The sequence below is a fragment of the Lates calcarifer genome, linkage group LG10 (genome assembly GCF_001640805.2).
Source record: "Lates calcarifer isolate ASB-BC8 linkage group LG10, TLL_Latcal_v3, whole genome shotgun sequence".
In the NCBI taxonomy this organism is placed as follows: Eukaryota; Metazoa; Chordata; class Actinopteri; family Centropomidae; genus Lates; species Lates calcarifer.
This window is the reverse complement of record NC_066842.1, coordinates 16,435,212-16,454,955: the sequence shown is the minus strand read 5'-3', so window position 1 is coordinate 16,454,955 and position 19,744 is coordinate 16,435,212. Positions and strand designations below refer to the sequence as shown.

The 19,744-nt window shown below is 40.7% G+C and overlaps 3 protein-coding genes and 2 non-coding genes across 7 annotated transcripts in view; 4 read left to right on the top strand and 1 right to left on the bottom strand.

Moving 5' to 3' along the window:
- The first annotated feature begins 503 nt into the window (after window positions 1-503).
- Window positions 504-576, top strand: trnar-acg (transfer RNA arginine (anticodon ACG)). Its single transcript has one exon. It is a non-coding gene; the product is annotated as a tRNA-Arg (tRNA).
- Window positions 577-1,239: 663 nt separating this feature from the next.
- fbxo31 (F-box protein 31) lies at window positions 1,240-8,894 on the top strand. 2 transcript variants are annotated; one of them, XM_018664128.2, is made up of 10 exons: window positions 1,240-1,920; window positions 2,947-3,018; window positions 3,347-3,433; window positions 3,886-3,962; window positions 4,098-4,265; window positions 4,434-4,508; window positions 4,699-4,808; window positions 5,035-5,188; window positions 5,720-6,135; window positions 7,016-8,894. In XM_018664128.2, the coding sequence occupies exons 1-10, from the start codon at window positions 1,500-1,502 to the stop codon at window positions 7,236-7,238; spliced, it is 1,803 nt and encodes a 600-aa protein (XP_018519644.1). In that variant the 5' UTR covers window positions 1,240-1,499; the 3' UTR covers window positions 7,239-8,894. The 2 variants fall into 2 exon arrangements, with proteins under 2 accessions (XP_018519644.1, XP_018519645.1); XM_018664129.2 differs by lacking the exon at window positions 3,347-3,433 and having other exon boundaries at window positions 1,244-1,920.
- A 265-nt stretch (window positions 8,895-9,159) lies between these two features.
- On the bottom strand, window positions 9,160-13,308 carry ces2b (carboxylesterase 2b). 2 transcript variants are annotated; one of them, XM_051073449.1, is made up of 14 exons: window positions 13,199-13,308; window positions 13,000-13,107; window positions 12,155-12,347; window positions 11,924-12,065; window positions 11,686-11,819; window positions 11,448-11,601; window positions 11,207-11,311; window positions 10,997-11,095; window positions 10,720-10,863; window positions 10,534-10,611; window positions 10,298-10,445; window positions 10,039-10,188; window positions 9,860-9,932; window positions 9,160-9,763 (listed from the first exon to the last, which is right to left on the bottom strand). In XM_051073449.1, exons 2-14 carry the CDS (start codon window positions 13,073-13,075, stop codon window positions 9,577-9,579), a joined length of 1,683 nt encoding a protein of 560 aa, XP_050929406.1. In that variant the 5' UTR covers window positions 13,076-13,107; window positions 13,199-13,308; the 3' UTR covers window positions 9,160-9,576. The 2 variants fall into 2 exon arrangements, with proteins under 2 accessions (XP_050929406.1, XP_018519646.1); XM_018664130.2 differs by lacking the exon at window positions 13,199-13,308 and having other exon boundaries at window positions 13,000-13,192.
- A 525-nt stretch (window positions 13,309-13,833) lies between these two features.
- On the top strand, window positions 13,834-13,906 carry trnar-acg (transfer RNA arginine (anticodon ACG)). The gene has a single exon. It is a non-coding gene; the product is annotated as a tRNA-Arg (tRNA).
- Window positions 13,907-19,071: 5,165 nt separating this feature from the next.
- banp (BTG3 associated nuclear protein) overlaps window positions 19,072-19,744 on the top strand; it is a 33,936-nt gene continuing 33,263 nt past the window's right edge. Inside the window, exon 1 of the mRNA XM_018664298.2 lies at window positions 19,072-19,222. The gene's annotated coding sequence lies outside the window, so the exon portion shown is untranslated. The remainder of the gene's footprint in view (window positions 19,223-19,744) is intronic.

Sequence of the window (19,744 nt, the reverse complement as noted above, 5' to 3'; positions counted from 1 at the left end):
TAGCATAAGTGCCAGATGTTTTAATGGGAAAACCTTTAACATACCAACCCCGCTTATAAAGCACACCGACAGCCGGCATAGTTCTTTACTGGGTTGCCAGGTCTCAATTATAGTCAATTGTCGGTTGCGTATCCAGACCCTTAAAAATCACTGGTTTGGACTTGCTTGTTTTATTTTGAGGACTTGACCGTGTTGAAGGTTTAACGGACTGATAAAATATGAGTAAGTATTGGTTACTTCCGTAACGACACATCAATAACCTCATTTAAATTTGGGTTTTGAGTGGGAAAACTTGGCAGCTTCTTTGAGTAGCCTGCTTGTCTGATGTTTGTCAACTTTCGGATAGTATTTAACAATTATCATTAGTTAATGTTAGTCAGTTAGCATTAAGTGTCACTGTGTTTTTCTCTTAAACTGTAATAGCTATATCATATAAAATGATACAAAGTAAATGGTAGAACTCACCCTTTAAATAACCACGTGACGAAAAGCAAAGTCAACTCGGGCCAGTGGCGCAATGGATAACGCGTCTGACTACGGATCAGAAGATTCTAGGTTCGACTCCTGGCTGGCTCGATATTTTTTTTCATTTTGAAAAAGACACATCAACCAATGTGTCGAATCGTTATTTATGGAAATTTAATTTCAGTTAATCTATCATTATGTTATTTCATCCTATAAATGTTAAGCTGGTCAGAACTTTAATTGCATATTTCAGATTCACGCTACTGTATATTTCTACTGCACTATTTAATTTCTAAGGGAAATGCTAAAACATCAATAATAATGATACAATAATAATAATATAACTATCTTATAGGGGACATTCTGCATAATGAGTTTCATTTTTCATACTTACTCAGTTTGACAAGTGATACTTTGGTGCTTTAACTTAAGTAACATTATGAATGCATGACACTTACAGTTACAATGTGATATTGCTATATTTATTTAAACGAATTATTACGCTCTTATCCACGACCTATTGATCTATTAAACACTGTGGGTAGTAGCTACTAGCAGTAACTCAATAACTGTCATATCACAGGGAGTCATTTGATTCACTGGTCATGTAGCATACTGCTTTTACGTAAAAATAATAACAAAATTATCCCCTTTTACTTTTCTTTTTGTTTATTTTGCTTCAGTTTGTGGACAACCTACCCTGCCCTTTCACCTCTCTGATATTTTACAAGAACATGTTCACACCGTTCTTGACCTCTGAGCCAATAATGAGCTCCTAAGTCGAATTCCAATACTGGCGACTTATTATTTTACTGGATGTCAAGCATGGATCCTCTTCATACACCTGCGTTAACAATATCATAATGTACGTGACTTCTGTTTAGACAGAGAGGAGGAAGGAAGTCTACGTTCTTTACGCGTGTGACGTTGGAAGATATGTTTCTGCCCATGCTCAGAAGGACGGAGGAGAACAGCCAGACTGCAGCTGATAGATGTGTTGTAGTGATGTAATGTTGCCTGTTTGGTGACTACGGATGGCTGTTTGTGCCAGGCTCTGCGGAGTGGGTCAGTCGCGAAGGTGCCGGAGGCGTCAGCGGCATAACCAGCAGGATCAGGGCAGCGATTCCGACATGGACGAGGAAGAAGGGGAGCGGATCGTGGGTCAGAGGCAAGGCAACGTCGGCGGCGGCGGAGGCCCGGAGAGCGGCGTCGCCACTGCAGGGCCGAGTGACGCTTGTGAATATGGCAGCGGTCATGTCAACAGAGGAGGCTCTCTCAGTCGCACAAGCACGGGACCTCCACACCCGCAATCATTAGTGGAATTACCGCCTGAGCTTCTAGTGGAAATATTCTCTCTGCTTCCCGGAACAGCGTTACCGAACGTGGCCCTCGTCTGCAAGAAATTCAGACAAATCCTCAATACCGAAACCATCTGGAGAAGGCGGTGCATTAAGGGTAAATATAGCGATTGCCGGACGTAGAGATAATAGCTAAATAAAGCGTTGAGTTACATATTCATATCAGGTGTGTTATGGGATTCCTCCTTGTCGACAGGTTATTTGCGTCAGGCTCAGTGCACTGCATCGCTGGTTCCTCGGAAATGTTTCCCCCTCTAAAAGCATTTCTATCGATTAGTACGGGAACCATGGAGGAAATGAACTCAGTCGCTGCGTCCTTAGTCACTGCTGTAAAAAAAAAAAAAAAAAAAAAAAAAAAACACACACACACACACACACACACACAGAGAGAGAGAGAGAGAGAGAAGTCTCTCACTGTTTTTAGGCCCACGTTAGCTATTATGAATAGCTGATAAGACTGTTGATGCAGGGGCGGCCTCAGGCTTTTGATGGGCCTTGAACATTATTATGACCACCACCACCCCACCACTTCATGTCGCTAGTCGGGAGATTGTGCATTAGCAAGGCTTAACAAATATGTCATGTAACATGTACATAATCAGACCCAACTGTTAGGAAAAATATAAAGATGCACTTCCTGACATCCCCAATGTTGCAATGTGCAACATTGCCCACAATGGCCTAATACACCCAGATTTAGACAAAAGTGCTATAGAAATGCAGTCATTTACCCTCGGACGTTAAAGGGAGAAGTACCATAGTAGCTTTGACACTGACAAACTGAAGCTCTCACACTACATATATTGTTGTATTGCCCAACCCCACTTCGTTTATCAGTTAAAAATACCAAACATTTTATCTCTCCAGCTCATAATTGTTGTTACCTGAGCATTGTTGTGTCCACGAAAAGTTACACAACAAGTTTCATACTAGGGATTTACTAGGCAACACTTTTTTCAGTGGTGCAGAGATAACAAGAATGCAGTTACAGTGAAAACAGCAAACAAAACTGGTATCAGAGTTAAAGAGACAGTACTCACAGGCTCTTACACTGGGAGAGGAACAATGAATAACAACTTAATAGAGACTATTAAATTGACCCTTACATGTTTTCTCTCTGCAGAGTTTGGCATGAAGGAGGATCTGAGGAAGATGGAAGTGGGGGGAGTGTCTAGCCGGGACCTCTATGTTAAGCGTGAGTTTGACAGCTCTCATGTCACCACATTAATTGATCCAATTAAGTATTTTATTCCTTCTTACTCCCATTGTGTCATTCAGCATTTGCATTTTTACCTTTTCTTATGTATCTGTTCCTCATTGGTTTGTCAGTAGACATATGGAGCTTATTTTGCATTGTGAGATACTGGCTTCCACAAAACATACCAGGCAAAGTGGTGGCTCCTTGTTGGCTCTTTTGAACAGATTATTTTTGGCACATTACCAAATTCATTAGTAGGCTGCGTTGGACTGAGCACACCTTGGTCCATGGTTGCTCTACACATGCCTATATTGTGCCTGTCCAGGTGTCAACCCACGGGTGAAGTCTGGGCGCTTTATGAAGCTCCTCCCGGACTACGAGCACATGGACTATAGAGATGTGTACACACACTGTATGTACACGGGCCACAACGTGGATGACTGCAGCATGAGGGGTTGTTTATGTGTGTGTGAGTGTGTGTGTTGGACTCTTTGGTTTAATTTGTAAGCAAACAGCTGCAGCAGAGCTACGCACCCTGTGTGGAATAGTAAATGTGGAAAGTCTCCTCTGCAGTGTTTGCTTTCAGTGTGAAAGTGTGAAATGGGAGGCTCGATAACTCGGTGTGCCGTGTGTATTGTTTAGAAACTTGGCTGACAGGAATTTGGTCAGTTAACGCTTTCTTCTGTTTTGGTTTACATCTCATAGACTTCATCCTGAGGGACATAAAACAAGAAGTCCAGGCTGTTGATTTTAACATCTTCCTTTTGTGTTTTTAACCATGCCCAGTGTAGCTTGTAGTAAAGCATGGGTGTATTGCAGCAGAAACTGACAATTATGGTGTGATGTTGTGCTGTTGTGTTGCAGTGCTTCACCCATACAGACATATTTTGGGCTTATGGCAGCCTGACATAGGCCCGTATGGCGGATTGCTCAACGTTGTGGTAAGTAGTACATCTGCAAACGAGACATCTGCATTAATATGAGGAACAGTTACAACAATTTACAGCATACAATTTACAACATAATTTAGGATAATTTCAATGGCTCACAAGTTATTAAAAGTATTTTTCATTCAGGTGGACGGGATGTTCATCATTGGCTGGATGTATTTGCCACCTCATGACCCCCGCGTAGAGGATCCCATGAGAAGACGGCCGCTCTTTCGCATCCACATGTGGGAGAGCAAAAAGGCCACTGTGGAGTGTATGTACGGACACAAAGGTCCCCATAAAGGAGACATACAGGTGAGGGCTTGCATAGCACAGAAGCTCTTCTGTGCATCAAACAAATGAGCTGGACAGAATTTGGAGTATATTTACTTGAGACAGATAGCTGATTCTACTTTAATTTGAGGTTAGTAGCTTATAAAAGTAGGTCACCCCCTAACATGTGTCACATTTTGATATTTTTAGACCGTCAAGAAGGATGAATTTTCAACTAAATGTAACCAGACTGATCATCACCGTATGCCAGGAGGCAGACAAGAGGTGTGTTACTACTGTTACTACCTGAATCCTGTTGATGATCTATTTGTAATTATACACTTATCATGGTTAATGATAGTTTTAAAGCCTGTGTGCTTTGATAATGTCAAACTTCAGAGACTGTTATCAGTGCTCTGTAATTTGTGTGTGTGTGTGTGTGTGTGTGTGTGTGTGTGTGTGTGTGTGTTTATAGGAGTTCAGAACGTGGTTGGAGGAGGAATGGGGCCGAACGCTGGAAGAAATTTTCCATGAGCACATGCAGGAGCTCATTCTCATGAAGTTCATTTATACAAGTCAATATGAGTATGAGTCTTTTCCTTTTATCTGTCTGTTCTCTGTTTCTCTGTAGCTGAAATCACATGTCAGTCAGTTTAATGCACTCAGCTAGGTCTTATAGGTTAAATTAAAATGTCAAGTAGTATCTTTTTATCTGAGGAGCTGGCCCAGATTTCTCTTGTGGATGAATGTATAACCTGTCCATGCAGAGGCTTAGGTAAAGCTCTAGTTTTCATATGCTTTCGTTTGACAGTAACTGCTTGACATACCGGAGGATCTACCTTCCTCCTTTGATGCCCTCTGACCTGCTACAGCCAGGCCTCTTCAAAGGTACCTATGGCAGTCATGGCTTGGAGATTGTCATGCTCAGTTTCCACGGGACTTCTGCAAGAGCCACTAAGCTTACAGTAAGTTAATGATCATTCACTAATTATTAACAGAGGTGTTGTTCAGGCACACACCAATTACATAACGTCCCCACCGACCCCACCATCTTTTTTCATTTAAAAAGAAAAAGTAAAGAAAAGTGCAGCATTTCGGATTTAAAACCCAAAGCCAAAAGGGAATCTTTTTTTTTTTGTAAAGTGTCTGGTGTAATAGGTAACACCAGTGTTATCACAAGTTTATTATCCAGTGGGAAAATTTCTGCACCGCTGTAATGGTTGTCTCAAAAAGGGTTAGGGTGACTTGCATGCATGTTGGCCCTGCAGTATAATGTAATCGCAAGGGTGAATCATTTAGTATCCTGTAAATGTCTAACCAGTCATCCTCCTCCTCTCCATCAACAAACTATTCAGCCAAAGTTCCTGATGTAATCATCACTCAAGCTTTGAATCTGTGAATGGACATTTTTATATTTTTGACCTAGTGGATTAAACATCAACCCACCAAATTCACCTGCTTTTGGTGAAAACTGTAATTTTTCTTCCTTCCTGCAGGGAGACCCTAACGTTCCCGCAGGGCAGCTTACTTTAGATGTTGACCTGAGCCGGCCTGTGGTCCTCCCAGACTTGGAGCAACAGCGCCAAATAGAGGAACTGTCACGGCTTGTGCTTGGAGTGCATGAGGAAGTGCAGAGGGAAGTGGAACAACAGGCCAAGGGTGGCTCTGCTGCAGTCAGTGGTGCAGCAGTGGGGGCCTGTGGTGGTGCCGGCGGCGGAACGGAAGCGATGGACGTAGACCATGGTGCCTGTTCAGACGGCTGTCAGCCTGGCCCCAGCAGCAGCAGCAGCAGCAGCACCTCCACCACCACCACCACCACCACCACCACCAATCTTCCTGAAGCCCAGCCGTTTGTCCTGCCCCTGGGGGTCATGGCTCGCAACGAGGTGTACCCTCGCACCTGCAGGAAATGGTAAGAACTCAGCTGAAAGGACATGAAAAGTCCAGTATAAATTCCACAGGTTGACTGTAGATGACACACAGTGTACCTATTGTTCCTGAGCTGTTGTAAGTTGCTTCAGTGTTGAAAGTCCGTGGCTAGTAGGCTGAAATCATATCAGCCTCTAATGAATGTGTGTATGAGTGTGTGTGTGTGTGTGTGTGTGTGTGCATGTGCGTGTGTGTGTGCAGAATGTTTACTGAACTGCTGTGAACTGCTCAACTGCTGTGAGAAAATTATCTTAAACCTTAGAGTTACTGCTTTATAGCCAAGGAATTACATTTACCTGACATTATGATGTTGATTTTGGCTTCCATAATTAATTAAACTGGGTATGGTGCAAAATGGACTGATGGAGTGTCTACCCTGGTGCATCAGATGAAGGTATACTTTTTTAAAAATCACAGGCATTAGTTTGGAGCTCACTGATTAACAGACCTCAAAAAAAAACCAGCTGTTTAGCTGTAACTGCTTACTTATTAAAAGCAACCTGCAAGAGAAACATAACTGCAGTAATCTTTTTTATTTGATTTCAGCTATGATGGAATTATTATTGTCATCCACTTACTGAAGGAAACATTCCTGATGACTCTGTACTGACGGATTAATAACTATAAATTAAAAATATATCAGTTTATCTGTGTTAATACACATGAAGGTTGCTATAAATCCTTAGTAATATTCGACCATTATTACAAGTTATTAACTATTTAGGTAAAATACTCAAATCATAACCATTACCTGATATTTTTTTCTGTGCTCACTGTTTGTTAGAGCAGAGTCTATGACCAATTAAAATGGATATCCATTCAAAATATTCATTGATTGATAAATTGATTTTCCTCCATTTCAGCTTCTATGGCACAGGCCTGATTGCTGGGCATGGCTTTACAAGTCCAGAGCGCACCCCAGGGCTCTTTGTGCTGTTTGATGAGGACCGTTTTGGTTTCATCTGGCTGGAGTTGAAGTCTTTCAGTCTGTACAGCCGCCTGACGGACCATCTAGCCCACGCTCACGCCCCAAACATGGAGCGGTTTGAGGCCATGCTGCAGAACATGCAGTCCTGGACATCCTGATGCACCAAGCTTTAAGTCTCCTTCCTACAATACAACCATGACACACGAATCACCTCTGTCCTCAGCTTCCATTACTTTACTGTCACGTGTTTCACAAACATTGGGTTTTACTGTCTAATTACGTGAGTTACATCACCCTTCCCCAAGCACACCCACACTCCTGTTCCCATACAAGCACTTTGAAAGGTCTCTGGAGTCCAGTGTTTATCACCTCACCTCTGTAAGACCATAATCCTCCAGTGCAGCATGATAACAGGTCACATGTTTTTATGAATTTATTTATTTATTCCCTGCAGGAGAAAAGGAATGATATTTCATACCACTTATTATGGATCAAACTGTACGTGCCTCTAAAACCATGTCTGTACTTGATAGTGCTTGAAGAAGATAAAGGTATCCAATGTATTCTAATATATAGTATTACAATGATTTCAGTGCCCAACACGTTGAACTGCATGCTGCGTTTTATTTAGATCTAATCATATTACATTCATAACCATTATCTGAAAATGTTGTTTTATGTTCATGAAGCAGCATGCCTTGCTCTTAAGTTTTATTTTAGTTTTTATTTTTTGTTTTAGAGACATCAGAATAAAGAAAAGAGCATCTCAGGTGTTTTTCTCTTTGCCATTACTCAGTTAAAAACAAAATAATTTATGTGTATAACAAAGATGTATGAAGTTACATTGATAGAACTAGCGAGTGAGTTTTACAACTGGGCAATTTTCTAACCATTGACAAAGAAAGGACTTGCTGTCTTATCAAACACTGTAGCTTAATCAGTCAGTTTTGGGCAGACTGATTTGTTTCTGTCCTTTGAACTTTACAGATATGTTTTTCAGTGATATGCTTGGGCTCATGGTCCCACATCAAATATTATTCTAATGTCACCACACCTGATGAAATATTATGTAAATTGGAAAGATGTATTGTATTGCAATAGAATAACATAACCTATACATAAGCTGGATTTAATCAAAGTATCAAAATTATACAGTTTATGTGCTTATATAATTATGGTCTGAAACAGAAACTTGTCTTACCTATTGAACTGTATTGCATTTGTTGTTTGTTTAAATGGCTGACACAGTGTTTGCCTGGCTTTATGCCCGCAAAGCTATTCCCTCCACTTTTCCAATTTATTTCAAACCTGAGACCAGGCTTGCTTAACATTAGACAAAACTAACAGCTCAAAGTGCATCTCAAAGTACCAAGTAAGTGTCTGTATGTCTCATTATGGCCTGATGGTGATACCCAGTAGCTTTCTTACTCCAAGTGCACTTTTCTGGGTAATATAGTGAATCATTCAAAACCACTGGCCAGCACTTTTATATCAGACTGCAGCTTTACTAAAATTTGCAAAAAAAAAAAAAAAAAGTCTGCTAAAGCATCATTTGGGTTTATTTTGTCACATCTAATTAATTTACTTGCAATTTTAGTACATTTGTTTTATACATTCTCTGTCTGTAAGTCCTCTGTACCCAGCTATTTGAATGATTTGCCTTTGAAAAGTGTTGCTTTATACTATTTTCAATGCCATACGCCTGATTTTGTGAAAAACTAAGTTTGACCTATTGAACTGCTCACATCGGACTTCAGGGAGCTTTTCAGTTTAAGCGCTCTTCTCAGTAGTAAAAATAAAAAAACTGAAAAGAACCTTTTTGTCATATCTGTTTTTTCTGTTGTCTGTATGTCTATCACATTGCTGTGACTCGAGAGCCACTCTCAACTATCACCTACCATAGTTGAATTTAGATTTTTGACAGTTTGCAGCACCACACACAACATCCCTATATTACACTGTATATGTTACACCCTGTGATTAAGTGACCCATGTTAATCCTTTCACAGTAATGGCTAGTTTGTGTTTATGTGTTCCCATTTGTTTCTTTTATGAATGTGAAGGATACAAACAATTGAACAGTTTCGAAAGATTTTTATTTTTTATTAAAATCTAGATCATGAAGGAGGTAATAAGTGCGTGGGCAAACACAGTAGGAGTATCCCATAACTTTTAGTTCCCTTCTAGATGCTTCCTTTTCAATTTTTGGATTTTACAGAGGAAATCTTAGGGGCTATCCCTACCCTAGATTCAAACTGATGTTTAATATACAGTACACAGTGACTATAAAAAGTATTCACCCAATTTTACTACACACACTCTTCAACTGAGGAATTTAAAAATCTGCTGAGGTTACATTTTGAAAACTCACATTTCCTTTCCACATTTCATTAAGGTTCATAAGGCCCACAGTAGTGCTACAAATGTATTTCAGTTGGTTAAAATATCATCATTATTGATAAAACTGATGGAATGGGGGAGGGAGAGCTGACTTTTCTACAGCTCGCTGCGCTCCTTCTTCTCTTCATGCTGTCGGACCTTTTCCGGGATGGTCTGAGTCATGAAGACAAACCGCTCCTTCTTCAGGTGCTGACCAGCCACCTGCTCCTTCAAACCAATTGCCAGGTATTCCTCTTCTACTCCATACTTTGGCCAGTGGACAAGGCCGTCTCCATTAGGAGACCTACACACACACGCACACATACACAAGTGTTGCAAACAGCTTTGTCTTACCTCCCCATATATGAAAACTTACTGTATAATGAGTGGTAATTCCTACCCTGTGCGAGCAAAGTTGCCCCAGTAGCTCATTACGGTTTTGCTGAACTGTTGCTCCTCTTCAGGGCACGCGTCTAAAATAATGATAGTCAGGTAAAAGGCTTTGCACTCCGGGAAACCCAAAGACTACCCACATATCTGTTGGCCTACTGAAAACGTAATTTTTTATATTGCCCTTACCAGCTAATTTGACATGGGTAGTTGTGAAACATAATCCCAATACTGTAAAGATTTCATCTCCATGGTCGCTCCCAACAAAGCTTGGCCTTTTCGCCTGCAGGAACAAGGGAGGATGCTGGTACTCATACAGGTACACAGGGGCGCCTGCATCTAGTAGCAAACAAAAGCGTGTGATATATCTTGTTTATGAAAGTGTGTGACAATAAATACTGAATATGGGTTCTCAAAAAGATTTGCATAATCATGTATAAAAATTTACCTCTGTGGGCATTAGCGGTCTTGATGGCTGGGATGGTAAAAAACAAATCTCCAATTATCTCAGTGAACCCATCTCTGTTTTTCACACGATCTTCGCCAGTTCCAATATATTCACCTGTTATCAGGTCTCTGATGATTCCATCCTTGGGCTTGAGAAAATGAGTGACACATCTGTCAGAGAAGCTCGAGCATAATACGTACGAGTAGGACTGTAATGTCAGGCAGAGTCTGTCTTACATCAGAGTAGAACATGTACAGCATGTTCACAACATGCTCCCGATCCACTCCCTCTGTCCAGTTTGGAGGAGAGAAGTACTAAGGGAAGACATAGCTGCATTTAACATTTCGGACATGCACAGAGGCAAAACCAAGTAAGCTCTTCAGTCACACAAATTTCAGTGATAATTTAGCATTTGTGCTTACATTAGTGAGTAACCAGCCCCCTTCATCATCATTAACACCGGTCATGAATGGTACAGTGAGAAGTGCACGGTCACGGAACAGCTCATCCACAGGTTTCAGCAGGAAGTGTCCGTCAACATTTACAGGATACCTCAATTTTTCATCCTTCAGAGAATAAAATGTGAAAGAAGAAAGAAAAAGTTCAAATATAGACAACACAAAACAACTATATGAAATCTGACCATTTAAGAAATATTGCAGAAGGCTCATGTTCAACTAATTCCACCAAGTGTCTCACCTTCCCAACTGCCACAATTGTTTCAATATCAATGTTTTTCATGCAGTGGGCAATCTTCTCTGTGCTTTCCAGGCTACAGCCAGATATGTTTGCTACTATCTGAGGACAGACATAAGGGATCCATCTCAACAATTTTTACATATAATGGTATTCTCTATATTGTACACTGAAGAATGTTTACACACAAAAGAAGGCAGATTGATCACGAACCTGTGTCACTGGTAGAGGATCATTTACTACAAGAACATCCATTGCAGCAGTGCCACTCTCAGCAATGGCATGGTGAAACAGGCCATCAGACAGTGGTGAGAGAAGCTGTTGATTAAAGCAGCAGAAGAAATTCTAGGTTCCGTGGACAGTAGTAACTTTGCAATGACATAAACAATGCGACACTTGCGACACACCAAAACTGAGTTCATTTAAGGTGCTGTCTGTGCAGATTGATCCTTACCAGGAGGGATACGCTCACTCCACCAGCGGACTCCCCAAATATCGTGACTAAATCTGGGTTTCCACCGAAGTTGTGAATGTGCTGCTGGATCCACCTCAGAGCTTGTACCTGATCCAGCAGTCCAAAGTTCCCGGACATGTGCTCATCGCCAGTGCTGGACAAAACATACATTTATATTACATACATTTGGGACGTAATCCTTGTATATTCATTGTTAGTGTGCTTGGTGACCTTTTACCTGAGAAAGCCCAGAGGTCCCAGGCGGTACTGGATCAAAACCACAACCACATTCTGGTAAGCAGCCAGGGCAGAGCCATCATATGTTGAGGCTGACCCCAAGGTAAACCCTCCACCATGGATCCAGACCATGACCTGATAAAGTAAAGAAAGATATTTATTTTTTCCACGAAGCATAAAGAACATTTTTACTTTTTAAAACCATTATCATTTCAAAACCTAAAGTAAGGAGTTCTTACTGGGAGCTTGGCATCGTGAGCTCTGTTTGCAGGAGTGTAGATATTGAGGTAAAGGCAATCTTCTGAAATGTCTGGAACATCTGCCAACATGCCACTGAGTTTCTCAAGCAGATCTACAAGAAGCTCTTTAGGCTGAACACACCTGAAAAGGAGATTTTTTTTAATGAAAAAATATTGGACATGATTCCCACAAGTGTGGTATGCAACAACTGGAGCATATGGAAGCCTTACATGGGCGGCTGCTTGGTGGCATCTCTCATTCCTTCCCATCCCTCCACAGGCTGAGGTGCAGAAAGTCTTAGAGCGGGGCCTACGGGTGGCTTGGCAAATGGGATACCCAGATAGGCATGGACTCCGGTCTCTGTGTCCTTTACACTCACATACTCACCTCTCAGGCTCCCGAGTTTTGTGTGGACTTCAGGTGCTGTAAGGGTATAAGGACTCAGTCAGAGCCGTAATGTGACAATCAGTAATCTATCAATTCAACATACACAATAAACAAATAATGAATAGCTGTTGCATAACCAACATTATGGCGGCTCAGTTTTTTCACCTTTTGGTGCATCAAACTGCATAATAGTGGGAAACACACATTCATTCAAACCAGTCCTTTGACTGCAGAGCTGCTCCCAGATTCAACTTTGGCCCACTGAGTACAGTTGGGAAATTCAATGGATGACTGTAACTTCCTTTTCTAGTGTGTTAACACTTTATCTGAAATCAAGTGGTTTAAATAATATGACCATGATGCATGTTGAGCATTTAGCCAGCGTAAAAAAGGATTATCCTTAATAATTAAAACTCGCAGTGAGCCAGGGATATGATTTCACCTTTGGATACCAAGTATCGCCAGTATGTAGGTGTAAGGTAACGTCGATTAATTATCAATAAAATGCGAATAGTTAAAGTCAGTTAAGGACGTTGACAACGAATTCAGTCCCATGAGACACAGTCAAACAATACTGTAGCTACAGTATGTTATTCACATTGACAATGCATTCAGATCTAAAAGCAACAGATTCTACTTGTTGTCACCGATGTCACTGTGCAAAGTTCACTACTTTTCTTCTACTTACCATGTAGGTCTGCAGCTACACAGAGACATAAAACAGACATTAGGAAGACGAAGGTTTGCCTCTCCCAGAACTTCATGTTGGCCGTCTCAGTGGTCTCTGCTGTGAATTCTGCAAAGAGGAAGAGCTATGAGAAAGTGTCGTCTGCTGTGAACTTTTCCCTCTATACTGTCGACTGACATCGTGCTCCACTTAAAATTACCCGCAAGATATGACGTAACTTTATGAGATTTACCCCACAGCTACAGGTAATCAACAGAAGGGACTAGTTCCTCCCCTCCCCCAGTTCTGCTGTACACCAAAGCTCAAAGCATTTGCCCTTAAATGGGTTTACATAACAGCTAAAACTGATAGTGGACTCTTCTGTCCGGATTTGTCGCTAAATGAGAACATACGCGTTACAGAGTTGCAAAATTATTTTACAGACAGTAAAACCAGGATTAAAGTAAAATTATTTTTGCTCGCACTACACATTTCCCATTAGACACACAGACACAAGGGCGATGCCACCTGGTCTAAACGGCTCCGTGGTGGAGTCACAACTGTGATACCAGGACAATGGACATTTATTAGAAAAAGCATCATGAATGTTGTAGTGTCATTATGGCTCTGAGCAGTGGAAGTGCCCCACGATACATACATGGTTAGACTAAGTGACAGTCAGTTTTACAATGACAGATTTTAGTGGCCATACTATTTATACTATTATTATATTAAACTATGATTGCACCACTATTATTTATATAGTTTATGCTATTTGCTGTATTAGCAACAATTACTTAACAGCATAACCAATAATAAACTTCAAAAAAGAGTAATGTCAGTGCTCCGTTCGTCGGGCCAGTGGCGCAATGGATAACGCGTCTGACTACGGATCAGAAGATTCTAGGTTCGACTCCTGGCTGGCTCGGTGATAACTTTTTTTTCTCTTTACTTTTCATTTCGGTCGATAAAATGGAAGAACCCCTCTCTCTATCGCAGTCGAGCATGTGACACTGAGAGCCAATCGCGTTGCCTATCACTCCCTAAAATTCTACCAAGGTTTTATCAATCAGATGCCGAGAATTGTGAACACCAATAACCTTTCGTTGCGCTCTCCATGATTTAACCAATCATAATCGGCAGAAAAAACAAGCATAGACGACAAATTTTACAATATTTTTGCTGTCGTTATCATCGTTATTTTACGGTCTCGAAGTTTCACAGTTGAATCCAGTTCGTGAAAAGATGTGGTTTACCTACAGTATTAGCATGCACGCAGGACAAGTATGAAAATTTCATATGTACCTGACCTAGCCGACCAATTTTCAAACAGTTTTCTTTTTTACAGTTTTTTTTTTTAACAGTTTTCCATTCATTATCAACTCCGTAATCTGTGTTTTATCCTTTATTTATATCCCCAGTTAGCTAAAAGACGCCGAAATATACAGTCAGTGTATTTGGGTTGTTTGCTGAGTATGCAAATGTAGCCCCAAGAAATTGTTTCAGTGTATAGTGTGCTGGTTGTGGCATGGGCAAAGCAACTGAGAACTGCTAAATGAAACGCATAGTTCCAGTAGTGTGCTTAACTGGTTACTGGTGATAAGAAATTAAACTGGACAGCTTCGGTATAATACATTATTGGAAAACACAACAGCACAGACAAATGACAACCAAATGTTGCATTACCTGATTTGCATGAGACGGAAATAACACAGACTTCAGTTTGGTTTCATTTATTTTAGTTTTAGTTAAGATGGGAGTTAAGGATAGTAATAAGTATAGTTTGTAATAAGTATACAAAGACTCTGCTGTTAATTTTCAGCACAACGAAATTCTTAGTTTGCTGTCTGTCTACTGCAGTTGAATATATGATAAACTAAGAATTTAAAAAGAATTTAAAAAGTAAATACAAAATTAAAAGGAAGACAAAAATGATGACTACTGATTAACATAAGAGGTCAGACCAAGCATATTCTAACTGCAGTTTGTTTGTTTGTTGTCTCTTCAACCATACAGAATGTATCCAGCCTATTTGACTCTCATACTGATTCTAGGATGTTATCTGACATTTTGAGCATGTTGGAGAAAATATACATAGCTAGAGCATGATATAAAATCAGCATTACAGGGTGATTGCAACTGATATACTGGTAGTAATGTACAAAGCTGCCTCAAGTAATGTGTTACCAAACGTTTTGCTCATGTTCTGTGTTATTTACATATGTTTCTGTTTTCTTTGTATTATAATTTTTTAATCTGGATGAAACTAGGAGACCGACTGAGGGCAGTCTAAACCTCTTGGACACAACTGAAGCAACAATGGAGAAAGATACCAATAAATCAAAGTGGGGGCTGTGACCCATGTCCTTGGAGAGAGTGCTGGACAAGGCAACAAAACTCCCAAGACCACCTCCACAACAAGGGAGTATGTTGAGCTCTTCTGGCAGATTAATAATCACCAAAAAGGAAGAGCAATAAACCCAAACCCAGCTCTCTCCCCACCCTCAGTACTCTTCCACTCCCTCTTGGTCAGGAAGTTGCCTAACCTGTCACAAGCTGCTCCTCAGTTCCCCTTGGCCCTTGCTTTCGTCTCCCTGTCCATGTTTGTCCCTTCATTTCCTCAGCTGTGCCATTCTTCATCCACCCACCAGATGTCCCTTCTTTGTTCCTCTCCCCATATCCATCTGCTTACCTGCTTTTCATTTGCAATTCCCCAGACTTCCCCTGCCCACTGACACACCTGTTCTCTGGCTTCTTCATCACCCCACTCACTATTTAAATTTGCCATTGTCACCTGCTACTTGTCAATTCTACTTAACAAACATTTATTTGTAAAACACATTTTTCTATGTTCAGGATTAATTGTTCAGTACTCACAATTTTTATATTTGTCCTGCTCTGTTTTTTAGTTTTGACTCTGGTATACTCATGGTCATCATCCACCTGACCATGTCCACTGAAGCAGCCACAGGGCCATCAGCCACGCTACCATGTCCATTGAGCTCGATGACAGCACACCGCTGGTAGAGGCAATTAGGCATGTGCGTTTATACTTAACACAACACAGTATTAATTACTGGAAATTTTGCTGGTCTGTGAGTGGTACTTGTGATCCTTACATAATTTTTTAAATTAATTATTATATTATTATATTAATTATTATTAATAATTTTTTGTCTACTTTTTAAATATGTTTAATAAGTTTCCTTTACAGAGATAATGAAGTGATGTTGTATTTTTTGTATTTATGTCTTTGTTTTTGTTTTTTCCAGCAGTACAAGTCAATACTCCAGCTGGGTGGATACATGTGAATACACCTGGTTACACTTAAAAGCTGTGAATAAGGAGATGTGGACCAGCATTGGAGGGATAGGACAAAGGCTTGAATACCAGTAAGGAGACTCAGCACACAGATGAATTTGCATGAACGTGTAATGAGCACATTAACTGCAGCACAGATATTTACCATTTTAACACAACATAAAACTATCCCCAACATAAGCTCTGCACTTAATTAATTCTTAGGCATCTCTGAGTCCAGTTCTTTGGCCGTATCTGTCTGTAGGATCCCTCCGTTGGACCTGTAGATTGGCTTACATTCCAGTTAGCTGGAATCTCTACTCTTCAGTGGATGCTCTCCTTGACACTGGACTTGTCCTAGAATTCACCATTTACCAAAACCTGACCTATAGACAGGTCACACATCCATGTCAAGTTACATCCACACAAAGTTATCAATACAGGTCATATCTAACTTCTGCCACTCATCATGGAACATGCAGCAAAGCTTGTTTTACATTTATCCCAGTAAGCTACATAAATATTGTGGCTTAACAGTGGCAACATTTGACATTCACAAAATTAAGACACATTTTACTAGCGTAAATCTATGGCATTTTACATGTTATACATTAACCTAGCAGCTAGTGGACTTTTACAGTATTGCAACTTCACACACCTTGCCTGAAGTAGACCAGAGATGGATAGTCAAGGCCCTATTCAGGTGAACAGCACAGAGACATCCTGAGCTGGACTTTAGCAGGGTGAACAAACATTGGTTAAATCCTTGACAAATCACTTTTCCCCCTGCTGCTCTGGGTGCCATGAAGACTATAGCAAGTGAAATTCACACTGCCATCAGAAGATCAGGCAGGTAGTGGCAATAGAGAAATTGTCCACATCCAGACTGTCACAAACATGGAGGAGATGTGCTTAGTGTAGTGTAGAGTACCTGGCCTGGATTCCAAAAATTAACCCACCTCTGCTCACCCCTCTGTGTGCACTGAGCTGGATGACAGCACACTGCTAGCAGAGACAGGTAAATTGGAGAAGGCACATGTGGCATGTATGGTCATACTCCATACAAGACAATATCAATTACTGTAAAATTTGCTCTTCTGAGTGGTACTGGTGATGTTAATTTCTTTTCATTTTTTCCTTTATTTAATTTCAAAAGTTTCCTTTCCAGAGATAATACAGTTATGTGAAGTGAAGTCAATTTGGATATGTGTTTATTTCTTTGTTTTTGTTTCCTCCAGCACAATGGGTCTGCTTCCCAGCTGGCTGGATGTCAAAGGCACTGTTCAGGTGGACAGCACAGGAGCATCTGGAGCTGGATTTCAGCAGGGTTGACAAGTTTTGGTGGTATCCACCACAGGTGCCACTGAAGAGTAGTACTTGTCCACCACGAGAGAATTACTTTGGCCACTCCCTGCTACTCTGGATGCCACGCAAGCTGTGGCAGGTGACATTGACATGTCCTTATTCAGACTGCCAAGAACATCTGACCTCAGCTGGCCTGCATCAAAAAATCAGGCAGACTGCAGCAATAGGAAAAATATACTTTATGGCATCTGAGTATTGTTCCTGCAGAGGCTGCAAGTGGAAAGTCATCAGCTGGAGCCATGGCATCATATCCCAGCTTGACATTGGCCACAGGGTGCAGTTCCCTTGCATTCTAACTTCCACTCCACTAGATGTGGAGAGCACTTAAAGGTATGGTAAGATGATCAAATACAGTGTCTTACATGGTCAACAACAAATTAAATAGCTTAAGCTGGCTGAAATATCCTCTCTAGCTTTATTACTTTAATGAAGGTTATTAAAGGATCCCAGTCTGGTGGTCCATGCCTTGATGGTCCTGCAGCACCTGCCATAGGGCAACAGGTCAGACAGGTGGTGTCCAGAATGAGAATAGTCCTGTCCAGGATGAACTTATTTCAGTTATTTAGTGTGTGTTTATTTATGCTTTTGTTTTTGTGTTACACTTAATTATTAGCATTTATTATATTTAGTTAAATTATTACAACAACTTAAAAAAATCTACAACTTTTAATATCTACATAAGACAAGATTATCTGAACTGAAGCTATGTAGACAGATTACAATATTACTTGTATATGTCTACCTCTGTCTTTATGATCATCGTTATCACTTAAGGTCCTTAGTTTGGTTCTAGATTAGGCCTGTTTCACATTACTCTGTTATATTAGTTGATACCTTAACTTACATGTTTACCGATATATATGGTCACAGTGAGATAGCAGGATACATTTCAGTTTTTGTTACTTTTCATAGGCTGATGCCCGCAGGCCTCAGTCAAAATAGTCGCCGAAATAGTGGACATGGAAAACAAGTGATGCGAAAACATTTGAAGAAATGTTCTGAGTTACATTAAATTAAATCCTGCACAGTCTCAATTGCTTTGCCAGCCAGTTCGAGTAACAACTGGTGACAGCTGCAAGAATGTGTGTCACCAGGTTACAACAGATATTTGGGGCCTTGCCAAATAGACAATTTCTGTTGGAGCAATTATATATTACGTTAAAAATCATAATAATAAAAACGTTATTGTTGAAATGTGATACGTAACTTAATGTTATAGCGATCAGGTCTAGAAATGAAAGTTCGCACGATGATTTCTGCCAAATCCTTTTTTTTTTTTTTTTACTATTTATATGAAACAATTAGCTAAACAGAAAAGCCAACTCGGCGGCACAGTCCCCTCCTGTTATAATGAACTGAGATGTACATTATTTAATGATAAATCTGCTGACAATTTCGGGTGTTCCTTCTGCTGCGCTGACTATCGGCTAAAGACTGCTTTGGACTCAGCCTATGCTCCTCTGTATCAGTGAGGAACCTTCCATGTGAGGAACACACGAAGGCGAGGACTCATCTCTCGCGAGGAACAGCGCCGTTATCGGAATCTCTACAAACAACACGAGAATTCATCATTCACACGGTAATATAACCCAATCTTACACAGTACATGTGTCGTGTGCCAGCACTGAGGGAAAGATGCCGTATCAGAATCAGATTTTATTGATATTTCTTCTAACAGTTTACAATTTTTGCATTAGATATCGGCGGCCTTTAGGCCCCACTAGCATGCTAATCGCCACGCTAGCTTAGACGGCGGCTCCTTAGCTCTGCTTCAGCTTTAACGTTAGCACGCAAGCTTGCAAATCCGACTTTGTAGCGACAGCTAACGTTAGCTAGCGTGTTTCTGTTCAGGCTAGTTAGCTATTGCAAAATTGAACGGGGTTTCCGAAATGCGGTGGTAGTAACGACAGTTTGGATACATTATTGAAATTGCATATATGTCCCCGTTGGGATATTTGTCTGTTTTAATTCGTCCATGCTTCACATCGCTTAGACACCCCCGCCCAGTTAGCTACTTAGCCGTAGCGGACTGCTAGTTTACGCGCAGTTAGCCGGGCTAACGCCACTTTAACATTGCTACGTGATAATTTCATGGTCATTT

Excerpts from the sequence above, each read along its gene's own strand:
- ces2b (XM_051073449.1), bottom strand. The coding sequence starts at position 13,075 with ATGAAGTTCTGGGAGAGGCAAACCTTCGTCTTCCTAATGTCTGTTTTA. Across the intron at positions 12,348-12,999 it reads TGTAGCTGCAGACCTACATG|CACCTGAAGTCCACACAAAA; the intron begins GTAAGTAGAAGA and ends ATACCCTTACAG. Across the intron at positions 11,820-11,923 it reads CTCACGATGCCAAGCTCCCA|GTCATGGTCTGGATCCATGG; the intron begins GTAAGAACTCCT and ends TTACTTTATCAG.
- fbxo31 (XM_018664128.2), top strand. The coding sequence starts at position 1,500 with ATGGCTGTTTGTGCCAGGCTCTGCGGAGTGGGTCAGTCGCGAAGGTGC. Across the intron at positions 3,019-3,346 it reads CCGGGACCTCTATGTTAAGC|GTGTCAACCCACGGGTGAAG; the intron begins GTGAGTTTGACA and ends GTGCCTGTCCAG. Across the intron at positions 6,136-7,015 it reads CCTCGCACCTGCAGGAAATG|CTTCTATGGCACAGGCCTGA; the intron begins GTAAGAACTCAG and ends CCTCCATTTCAG.